We start from the raw sequence: 12,154 nt of genomic DNA on the forward strand, positions 1-12,154 counted from the left end.
TTGCAGGAGGATTAACCAGTGGTTTTACCCACTGTGCGCAGATGAAATTACTATAATTTGCTCACATTAAGTCACCAGCTCTCTTGTTTTTGTGGCATTCATTTAGTTATAATATGATCAAGATAAGATGGACCTTTCTGTAGTGACTATCTGCACTAAACCAAGCGCTGCAGGCCAAAGAGAAAATACATTTTCTTGGGTAAACCGTGCCTTTAAAGATCAGCATAAATTATCTCACTAGATTCTTGAGCTGATTTTATCAGATTACTGTGCTTCTTAAGCTTACTTTTTATTAGCCTTATAGCTAAGTATATAATGCCCAGAATAACTCTATCAATATAATAGTATAAAGTAAAAAATACAGATAAACTGTATATTAAAATGGATGTAGCCACTGTGACATTCATTGTGCTTCACTCACATCATTTCATTTACTTTATTTATCCATAATTTTATTTAAACTTATATAAAAATGTGTATGTATCACCCAGACACAGAGTTTAGTTAGTTAGTGCTGTTTGACATACAAATAAAGTGCTAGAGTTTCCCTCACCAAAACTGAAGAAGACATTGTTTGGATAGGTTGTTAGTACAGTTACCCACAAGAACGCCACGGTACCTGCCAGATATTTGCATTTAAAATACTTCAAAAGGCACCAACATGAAAAACGAGGTAGAGATGTTGAGTTTGTTAGACATGAAGTCTAGCAGAAAGCTAGTAGCCATACAGTGTCTGCCTGTGTTTGTACCCACATGGCTCAGCATAGGTACCTCTAATTATTCATAACTGTTAAAGTTAATGCAATTAAAACAATGAGTTATTTAAAAATGGCTCCCCATACAGTTGATATGAAAGGGTGTTAGCTTTTGAGACCAAAACTGTTTTCAGCAAAAGGCTGTAAGCATGTTTGTTTTTGCTAGAAATTTGGCCATTTTCACAAAGGCATCTATGAAATCTGAGTTTCATTTGGAGCCATCCTTCAGTGACCATAGAAGCAACTGTCGGGTTTTTAAGTTTAAGCTTCAAACTTTCCTTTTTGATGAGGCTCATAGTTGGGGCTGGATTAGGTGACCCTGAACAATTCTTTAGTTATGCTGCTAAATGCTCAGGCTGCTGGGTGATTTCCCATAGTGCACTGAGTGCCATGCATTTATATGCTGCTACATTTTCTTTTCTCTCCCATAGTTTGTGGGGTTTTTTTGTCTTTTCTTTTCTGATGTTGGCTCTCTCTGGCTGCTGGAGGTTCCTTCCTGTTAAAAGGGAGTTCTTCCTTCCCACTGTCACCAAATGCTTGCTCATATAAGATGCTCTCATTTCTGGCTTTTTTACCTTGCAATATGAAGTGCCCTCTCGAGGCAACTGCTGTTATGAATCCACACAAAATAAATAAAATGTTTGAGTTTATAATCTTGGATATTTTCCTTTTTCTCTGTTGCCAGGATGACAAAGACCTTGTGCACGAGTTTGTGGTGGCCGAAGGACTCACGTGTTTGATAAAAGTTGGAGCCGAAGCCGACCAGAACTACCAGAATTACATCCTCAGGGGTATGTACGTTGCAGAACGGCACAGCTTTGCACCAGTGAAGCTGACAGCCCCCCCCCCCCCCCCCCCCGACCTCAATTTTACAACACAAGGATGTTATTAATCAATCCAGTAACACTTTTCTTTCCATAAACCTATCTACAGCCACATGTGTTTATATAAACTATGTAAATTGATGATTCTGCATGATGACCTTCTCATACTCACACATTTTACCCGTATAAACAAACTCAAATGTGTGCCACAGATAATGTGGATGCTAGGCCAAGTTTAGCAGCTGTTTAATTTATGTCTCCCGTGTCGGTGATGTCAGAGATCATGTGCGTTGAGGTTAAAAGGGGGCAGGGACAGCATGTTTTGGGGATACTAGAGGTCCACAGCTCTCTTTCTCTCTCCAAGGTCACTACCATTTAACAGCCTGCTGTGAGGAGGTGGGTCACACACGCTTAAGTGTCTAATAAAAGTTCTGGCAGGATATTGCAGATCATAAAACTAATTTTCCTCTCCTCCCTCTCATTTTTATTTTCCCTGCTCCTTATTCAGATTGGTTGCACTTCTGTTGATTAAGTTGGACTCTTGACGTCAGTGCTTTATTAGATGTTTGATTTTATATGTAGAACACATAATAAACATGAACTTGTTAGCTTGGATCGAGTCATTGCGGTTAGAAAAAAACAAACAAAACAAAAACAAAAAACCAATTGTGTAGCTCAGTCATCTCATCTGTGGTTTCTTCATTAAGCCTCCCTAATAAAAGGTCACAGTGCAGCTGACCCCTGTAATTTCGTTGCACATTTCCAACAGATGTAACCTCCCTTGTGTTTACAAACTAAGCTACAGCATGAGCCCAAATGCTTCCTCTCTAATTTTCTAACACGCCAATGTTGATTTTTTTATTTATTTTTTTGTTACTAAAGAAAAAAAGTGACAAAGTACTGATGGTGCCCCCCCGGCAGGTTATAAACATGAACATGACCCCTGCCTAGACCGCCTCTGCAGGCGTGCTGATCTTAAATGTTGGAGGCTTCATCTAAACTTGGCCCCGTCTCTGATTCAGACAGATAAATCACACGGGTTAAATGGCCAAAACATGACAGGCAGATAACAACTGGTTTTTGGAAACTTCAGAGTTTACCACATGCAAGAGATGTTAGTGTCATACAGCTGTGAATGATGAGACCACTTCTCATATCTGTTCACTCCTCCTTATTGTGACATCCATTTTTTTCCTTTAATGTTTGGCAAAGCATGTGAGACTCTTTCCTTTCCTTCGTGTGCTAGTTTATCGCCTCATCTCTGCGGATTGGAGTCCTGCCCCTTTCCCCGTATCTTTACATCAACATGAGAACCTAAACCAAACTAGCACTCTCCCTGAAGCCCGTCTAACCCATTTAAAATTTTTGACCTAATTTCTCCTGACCAGCTGAGGAAATGTGGAGTGTAGTAGATCACCCTCCCTCGTGAGCCATGTGTTGGCGAACGCAAGTCGAGCATGTGCTGGAACCCAGATGTACAGGTCAGAAATGAATATAGATCTGGCGGCTTTACTGCTGATGACTTCCAAGAGGAGCTATGTCATAAGGATCCCCAAGAGGGGAGTGAATTATTTGCCTGAAATTTTCACACGTGCACACACAGAGAATGGAACAGAGGCAGATAGCAAACCAAGAGCAGTAATTGCTTTGGTATCAAACACTGATCACTTCTAATGCTTTTTGCTGTAATGTCTTTCAAGTTGAGCCCAGTAAAGGAAAAAAAAAGAAAAGAAAAAAAAAAAAAAGGAAAAAGTTGAGAGGAATGTGGCCTTGAACCCTGGTCTGTCTGGTGTGCATTAAAAACCTCCCGACAAAACAATCTTGCTCTCTTTCAAGAATAAATATCAATCTTATGGGTCTTTTGTAGTTGAAAAAGGCACAGTCACACGTGCACACCAGTCTGCTTGCATTTTAGAACAACAGGTCTCCAGCCTTAGCTCTGTGGAACATTGCCTTCATTGTAAATGCTTGTTCCTGCAGCATTCTTAGCAATCTACACCATCTCACTTTGCTCTTTTTCTTCGTTTTTTTTTTTTTTCTCTTTCCATCTTCTTAAACCCCTGGAGGTGTCTGTGGCGGGTTAGTGCTCCCTCAGTGATGTGAGTGGTTTCTGTGTCTGCCTGGTTGGGGTCTGGCCCCTTTCACGGCCCCTCACACCTGGCTCGGAGGGCTTCCAGACATGGGCTTAACTCCTTGGAGACCTGTGATTTTTTTCTTTTTCTTTTTTTGGACCCAGGGGAAAGCTTGTATGCCCTTATCACCCCATCAGAGGAAAGGGTGTGAGGTCACTGTTTCAGAGGTGCTCGTGCCATCTGGTCTTCCTGTAAATCTTACAATCAGCTGCAAACACAAGAGAGCCAAAAGGGCAATGAAGGCCTCATTAGGCTCGGTCGTGCTTCTTTCATGCTCATTTATTATCTTTCGAAAGCAGCTCTTGAAATCATAAATCTTTTGTTAATGAAATGAAAATCAGAGCAAAGGTTTCATAGTGTATGTTTCTTCAGTTAAGAATGTAGTTTCTCAAACCAAAAAGGTGTCAAATGTTGTCAAATGTTCTTTCTCTGCAGCAGACTTGTTGCAGGTTGGAGAAGTTTGACTTGTAACTCGTGGTTAACATGCGAAAGAATGTATTTTAAACCATATCATTTTTTTCAAAACCTATCACAGAGTTAACATGATACATATCACTAATATATGACAAGAAGTTCCCAACCAAGCATCAGTATGTGACTAGTTGTTAGTGAGAATGCATTGATTAGAGATGTAGTTGTCAAAAGTGATGTGGCTCAGGAGGTAGCGTGGGTCGTCTACTAATCAGAAGGCTGGTGGTTTGATCCCTTGCCGTCAAAGTGTCCTCGGGCAAGATGCTGAACCCCAAGTTGCTCCTGATGTGTTTATTGGAGCGTGAGTGTTAGATAGAAAGCACATAGGTGTAGGACAACATGCTTGTGAATGGATGAATAAGGCTTGTTGTCTAAGGCACTTGAGTACTCAAGCAGAGTAGAAAAGTGCTACATAAGAACGAGTCCATTTACCGTTTAGATTAGTTAGTGTTGTCTGGTTAGAAGCTGGTGGGTTTTACTTGTAACTGCAACTATTGTAGGCCTGCGCTTGACATATGGCATTGACTGTAATAAAAAACTGTTACTTAGGAAGCAAAGGTTCCCTGATTCGATGTCAGGAAAAGACACAAAGTCCTTTGGGGCTGTGCGTCTTTAATTTGACACAAAAAATCTGCCAAATACAACAGGTGGAGCTATCACTTGTGAATAAGGGAGCAGCTGAAAGTAGATTTGTCTTCTTCCTCTTCTGTAATTGCTTATCCCTCCTTTGTGGCACTCACAGGCTGCAGTATGTTATGTTACCACACTTTGAGAAGCATGGGTTTCATGAAGACCACATTTATAGTAAAGTCCAAAATGCTAATAAATCAGATGGTGGTTTAGGTCCACCCTAATATGTGCCTTTGTGCCATTCTGACAAAAAACGTTCTATTCTGTCTTAAAAAGTGCCAAATAAAATACTGAAAGTTGGCACAGTAACTCGTCGTTGTTAGTGCTTCCTCAGCCCCAAAATAAAAGCAGCTTTTGCCAAAAGGTCAAATAAGTTTCATCAGTAAGCTCAGACTTTTTTTTTCTTCACTGTGGTTAAAAAAAGATCCCTATGGTACTAATTATCATGAGCAAAACAGGCAGAGGAGTTGGAAGAACAAATGACAAGGTTTTTCCATTTGTAGAATTTATAGTAAGAACGCTAACAAAAGCAACAACCGTGTTTAATTGGTAACTGTAAAAATGGGAGCGACAGACAGAGAGGGCAGATTAAAGACAAACCAATTACAGTCAACATGAAGTAATTATTCCCTGCTTTGAAAGGTTCACTGTTGACATTCCTTGCCATAAGCTTTGTTTTGAGCTACACTTTCTCTGCGTGCACTTCTTCGAGGCCGTGCTATTTCAGCCTGCATGCTGCTGTTGACAAAACATTTGCCATCTGTAAGCACTGGTGGAAACAAATTGGAAGTGAAGCGTTAGTTTTTGATGTATGGGAATTTGGAGAAACAGACTCTTTTTTTTTTTTTTTTTTTTCTTTTTTGTTTCAGCTTCCAGAGCAAGTGAGGATATATATTTGATGGAAAACACATTTGTAAACAGGGCATAACTTATCTCCATACCCAAAAGGCCATCACACACGGAATTATACTGTATATACCTGGGCTTGCATGTTCTAACTTAGTCTTGAAAATTTATAGCTCTCAAAGATATGAGTCTAGAAGTATTACCTTATGCTATAAGTTATGCCCATATTTCATTTCATACTTTTATCTCATTCGCTCTTCCTTGGCTTCTATGTCTCGCTACCACTTTAAGATCTCCTGGTTTTAATGACACGGCTGTTATAATCCCACAATGCTGAAGCACCTTGACTTCCTGGTTTCCAGAAGGAAGTGCTCAAAAGGGCCGTGTGGGAAAGATAGATGTGTTCTAGTCAAGTGTTTCATTACCTCTTAAACTGTCTAGGACCTAACCCCCCCCCCCCCCCCCCCCCCAATACAGCACACAGATCAGCTTTTAGAGCCACACAGCAGGAACTTTAGTGGCCGCCGTTTCCACAAAGTGCACCTGAAACACAAGAGCCTTTTGTTCAAATTTTAAGTGTCTGTAGTAGCAAAGGCTTTAAATTTTATATGTGACACACTAGCAAGACATGTGCAACGGTTTTCATCTGCGTGTCACAATCCAAAACGCTTCACCGTAAACAAAGGTAAGAGCAGCCAGCTTCATTTATGTACTCTGCACTTTGTAGCCGAACGGGCGGCTGTGGTGTCGAGCTGGAATGGAAACCTGTAGTTAAGAAAAATCACCATAGGAATAATCTAAGTTTTATATACAGTATTTGACTGGGCTATGATTTTAAGTTGGCCATATTAGGGATATTGGCTGCCACTGACATCAATGAGAGCCAAGAGTAGAAAAAAATCTGTTGGAAACCGAGGGTTAGAGCAGCCTTTAACCAGACAGATCGATAGATTGATATGTTAAGAGAAAGTTCTTGTGTATCTTAAGTGCAAAACAAAACACCAGCAGTACATTTTTTTAATACTGTGTGGATTTTTTTTGGGATTTTTTTAGCGTGGATTTTTTTAATCCACACTAAGGAGACTTTCAGTAGTCCTAAATTTAGATTCTGTTTTGATTGTTATGAGTGAAAACCCAGGCATAGCAGCAGTGTTGGAAGCTCTTCTTGGAAACAGTGCGTATTGTGTTGTCTGGATTGCTGTGCTGGAGGAAGACCTTTATGATGGCCCGTTGTCTGGATAAACATTTCCATTTTGTCTGTACCAAGCTGTGTGGATTTGTGCGAATGTATCAATATACTGCATGTGCTGGTTATTACAGGTGTAATCGTTTCCTTGTTAGTGTGATCGTGCAAGAATGACTTTTAAAAGAAGATAAAGTCATGCTTTGTTAATTTTTCTCTAGGGTAAAGGGAATTCGAGAGGGCCTTGCGGGAACTGCTGACACACATATGTAGACAAGAGCGAGACGGGGATCTCACGGAATGCCCTTGTTGTACCAATAGAAACTTGACCTCCTGGTTTGTAATGAGATCCCATGGGAACACGTGCATGTTTTCCACCCAATCTCATGCAGCTTTTTGAAAAGCCACTGCTCCCGCTGCCCTCTCAGTGCAAATCTTTTCAATCTGAAAAGCACTCACTCACTGAAACACGCATAGACATTGTGGTGACGTGGATGTTCATTCATGCACACTTACAGCTTAAGTCTGCAGGTTATGGTCGTAATTCAATTTAGTTCAGTTCATTGTTATTTTTATAGCACCAGTTCACAACAACTGTAACCTCAAGGCATGTTATATTGTTAACTAAAGATGACACCCTTTGGTCAAGCACTTAGTGACAGTGGGAAGGAAAAACTCCCTTTTAACAGGAATAAACCTCTGGTGGAGTGATGCTCGGGGAGGGGCAGCCATCTGTTATCACTGGTTAGGGGATGAGGGGAGGGAGACAGGATAAGATACACACTGTGGAAAAGAGCCAGAGATTATTAATAACTAATGATTAAATGTAATTATGGTTTATGAAAACAAGGAGAGGGAAAATAGGTGAGTGGAAAAGAAATCCTAATTGCATCATTTGAAGCCCCCAGGGTAACAAAGGGATGGTTCAGGCCACTGAGACACAGCCAATGAAGTCCCACCTACAAAGAATATTAAACATTATGGCTGTCCATTGAATTTGTATTAGGTGAATGTCTCTCTTTGTCAGTCCCCTTGGCAAGTAAAAAGAAAAACATTTTAAAGCTGCTGTTTCGTGGGATAGAACAACCTCATTTTTAAATGCTGCCAAAATTGGAAAAACTGAGCCTTTAATAAGATGTGCAATATCAGGCACCATCAACAGGAAGAATAGGAAACATTTTGTCACTGATAGGTCAAATATCTAAATGTCAGTTTTAAGTTCCTGCAAGTTAAGCTAAGGCATTTACATTCAACTTGCATTACTGTAGTGGAATGTGGTTAATTTAGGAAATCGAGTAATGTTGTGTTTGCAAGTGCCTTATTCAGCTACAACAGCTTGCTAAGACACATATTACAGTTGGTTTCAACCAGCTAGCTAAACATTGATATAAAATCTAATGTTCTGTGGTGGCTGCAAGCATTTTGTTATTTTTTGAGCTCTCACTTGCATCTTAGTTTATGTTTTCCCCTCAGCTGAATGTAGTTTTCAGATATTTGGCATATCCTGAATCAATAAAAGTGTCTGATTGTGAAATGAAAGACCAAAGCCCCACAAAAAAATCTAGATAGTTGTAGTTGGTAGTAACAGGGTTTGGTAGTCTAGAAAAAGCTAATAATATTTTTATGCCTTGGTGCTGGTGATAAAATGTTGGTGGTCAAAGGTCAAGGACACTGTGACCTTTCATGTATTCAATCCTGGTTAATGTGAGATGTCAGGTACAGCTGGAGGAAATTTTATTACATCTGGGACAAATTTCCAGTAAGACAAGAACTGATTGGGGTTCGGTGGCTCAAGGTCGGTGTCGCTCTGACCTCACAAACCAGTTTTTATCCATAACTCAAGAAATCATATGCTAATTATAACAATATTGTACACAAATGTCTTATAAAGTAAAGTGATAAAACATATTTTTATCCAAAGGTTGAAAGCTCGAGTCTGGATCGACGCCGACGTAAACAGCAAGTCGACTGGTTGGCAGAGGCATACAACCCTGAGGCTGTAATCCTAGTCATGTGTTATATAGCTTCAGTACCTGCCTAAAAATGTGGTCCTCTGGGATGATGGGAATAACTTCATGTGGTCAGTGGAAATTTAGGAAATGAGTGTTACGCGTGATTTCATCCCACAGCCTCTCAACTCTTTCTGCTCCACTGGCACCATTTTGGTTTTTTGCTTCCAGCATGTTCTCTATAAATTAAGTCACCAGTGTTTAAACTGACATACTGAGTCACGTACTCAAATATACACAAGCAAATACTCCATAGACTGCTTGACACTGTGTTGAAAATACTAACATTACCTACATTTACCATTTACCTACACAAACACAGCAGCATGTCATCACGTGTTGGGGTTAAACTTGAAACCTTCTGTCCTTCCTCTGTGTCAGACCCCTCCGGCCCTCACGTGAGCAGACGGCTTACATCTGAACCCACTTCACCCCACCTGCCTGACCTATATTCTGGCTCCCCTTATTCTTCTTACCTACATCTGTAGAAGTTTTTAGCCTGAGCAGACCCACTGGCAGCAGAGTTACAATCCCATCCCAGAGCCTGTTTTACGGTAACAGAATTCAGTATACAAGCCAATTATATTATAAGAATGTTTGATTTAGTTCATTTCTCAAGCTCTCATTTTATCATCTCTGACCTTGCTGTCTAAGGTACATAAACTCTAATTTGGAAAAAAAAAAAATCCTTTGCAGTTATGCAGCACGCAGGCACATAGATTGAAATCGTCAGTGTTTCACGGCTTTAAGGCTGATTTTTGTAAGCTGACTGTTTTTTGGGACTGAATTCAGTATGCGACTGGCCAGAACCAGACTCAATCACACTACTATGCTCTGAGGAGCAGTAAGAATTTACCACAGCTCATCTTTCAGTTCACTTTACAAGAGGGTGGATGTAACGCAGCAGCTTGTTGCCAAAGTCTTTCTCATTTGGATGCGGTGCAGAAATCATCTGTTGGACTTCTTCCAGTTGTTCATTGTCCTAAAATCATTTGATAAAATTTATTTGGTGCAGTAGCCCTTCTACTCTCTCAGCTGTTCAAGTACAAAGAGGTGAGCAGTAGAACAGAAAGTGATACCACATTTAGCTTGTTTATTCTCCTCATAATGTTGTAGGAGATTTTGCCCTGCTCAGCACTGCAGTGGGTCTGCGGTGCCTGTGGAGCTTGCTCAGCCAAATACTGGGGAGGCGCTCTGCGTTACTTCATGCTATTGTTCCATTAGGCCTGTTTGTTTGTCTTCAGGGAATTTGTTTGGATTTAGGCCCACAGTAAATTTTGTCAAATGCTGGCAGACATTTATTCAGGTCTGAAAATGGAAGCGTCCCCCTGTTGTTTTACTGTATGGGGTTCAAATAAGTAAGTCTGGTAGTTCAGGTAAGTCTGGCAGTTGGCTCAGTGATTGGAATTAGTCTGGCTTTAATGGTCTGGGTTATTAGCTGACTAACAAATGTCTTGGTCCAGTACAGTAGAGCTGAGTAATAAACTTGACTTTTTATGGCAGACAGACTCTAAGTCAGGACGGAGCTAGAGATATGGATGCAGAAATGAGAAATAATAAGAGTAATCAATCAGACTGTAACTTAATCAGTAACTGAAATTCATTCTTTTTCTTCTTTATAATATACTTTGCAAAGAACTGTGTGTTAACAAATTTTACTGAAACTATCAAAGATAAGTGTTTATTCGACAGAAAAGTTGAAATCATATTGTATACATTGTATATAGAAGGGCTGTGTGAAGAGCAATTATTCCTTTATTCTAATGAGAAAAGAAAAACAAGAACACACCTTGTGAATATGTACAGATGAAGTTTTAAAAAATATATGTTTCAAACTAAACCTGAGCCTACACCTCTTTAATGTTTTTATGAAAGTTTTATTTTGATGTGACACTTCTCTTCTTCATTACAGATGTAGGTGGTTCACAACAACAAAAAAAAGTTATTTAAGATGATTAATCACTAATTAATTTGGTTAAACAGGTTTTTACTGCTACGGTTGTTTTATACCCATCTGTCTCATCACAACTGATCACAGAGTGGTGAAAGCAGAGTCGAGGACAGCTTGATGAGCTTGCTGGTCTACTGTCATCAGTATCGCGTTAAAGAGCAGAGGGTTATCCAAAATATACGTCCACGAATAATCAGATAATGCTGTTTGCCTTTCAGCTCCCAGTGTCATGCTAACTTCCAGAGACACTAAGCTAGCATTTTTTGCTATGCTAGCTATAGAAGATGGATGGATATCCTCTTAACTTTTTTTAAAAAAAAATCTGCATTCACTGGTGCCAGTGAACTGTATGTTAAGAATTGATGCAACTAAATCGATATGTGAGATATGTGTATATATTTTTAATCAGAAAATCCTGTTGGAACTCATTTAACCAGTCTGTTTTGGTATCTGAGAAAGGATGTCTCAGCTGCTAGTTTAAAGAATTATTGGATACAACTTGATGCTAATATTGTATATTATCTTTTCCATTAGAGTTAGAAGGAACAATAAATCACTGTATTAGTGTGCAGTATCCCTCGTTCTCTCAGTCAGATATCCTTTCGTTTGTGACATCTACATTCATAACAACATAGTGATGGTCAAATAACTTAGATCAAGGCTGCAAGATAAAATCTCACTAACCAACTTTATTGATCCATCCATTTTCTCACCCCCTTGTCCAATTCAGGTTACGCTTAGGGCAGAAAAAACAGATTTTGATTGTTTTGAAGACTTGGGAAAGTGGAAACAAGCCATAAACAAAATACTTGCATGATACCAGTTTCTTAAAATGAGCAGATAAGCAAACTCATTTTCCCGTGGGTGAAAACAGAGCTGTTCCATAAAGTTTAGAGCCGAGTTCCATAGATTCATTGCTACTAGACCTTTTCAATGAGTCATGTGATCCACTGTTGATAAACTGTTGATTGTTGCTGCTTTTAATATGCACTTAGATCTTTTATTTTAACTGATCATCCAATAAATATGTAAAACCATCTTAGGTTGCTCCAAATAAACCCTTTATACAAATTTGCTGGAAATACTCCTGATTTGTTTATGAGTCACAACAGGAAAAATAGTGGCTTTGCAAGTCTGTATTCAGTAATAATCTCCATAACTCTGTGAATACTAAAATCTGACATAGTAGAAAATCAATTTAGATGAAAAAAAAAACCTTTGTTAGGCCTTGCAGTATACAGCGATCCAGGTACAGTGGGTACAGGGAAGTACACCTCAGAAATCTAAGCGCAGCATCTGGCTAATGCACAGAATGCAAGATAAGAGTCTCCATGTTGCACTGTAGGGGCTAAA

The 12,154-nt window shown here is 39.6% G+C and overlaps 1 protein-coding gene across 5 annotated transcripts in view; it reads left to right on the forward strand.

The window, feature by feature from the left end:
• fhod3b (formin homology 2 domain containing 3b) overlaps window positions 1-12,154 on the forward strand; it is a 90,913-nt gene that overhangs the window by 51,421 nt on the left and 27,338 nt on the right. For all 5 annotated transcript variants that reach the window (XM_085292380.1, XM_085292381.1, XM_085292382.1 and 2 more), the window contains exon 5: window positions 1,441-1,546. In XM_085292380.1, the coding sequence (XP_085148506.1) occupies window positions 1,441-1,546 (106 nt within the window). The remainder of the gene's footprint in view (window positions 1-1,440; window positions 1,547-12,154) is intronic.

Source organism: Mchenga conophoros, linkage group LG11 (assembly GCF_057382185.1).
Source record: "Mchenga conophoros isolate Kocher_MC1m ecotype Shallow Benthic linkage group LG11, M_conophoros_male_GT1.1, whole genome shotgun sequence".
Classification (NCBI taxonomy): domain Eukaryota; kingdom Metazoa; phylum Chordata; class Actinopteri; order Cichliformes; family Cichlidae; genus Mchenga; species Mchenga conophoros.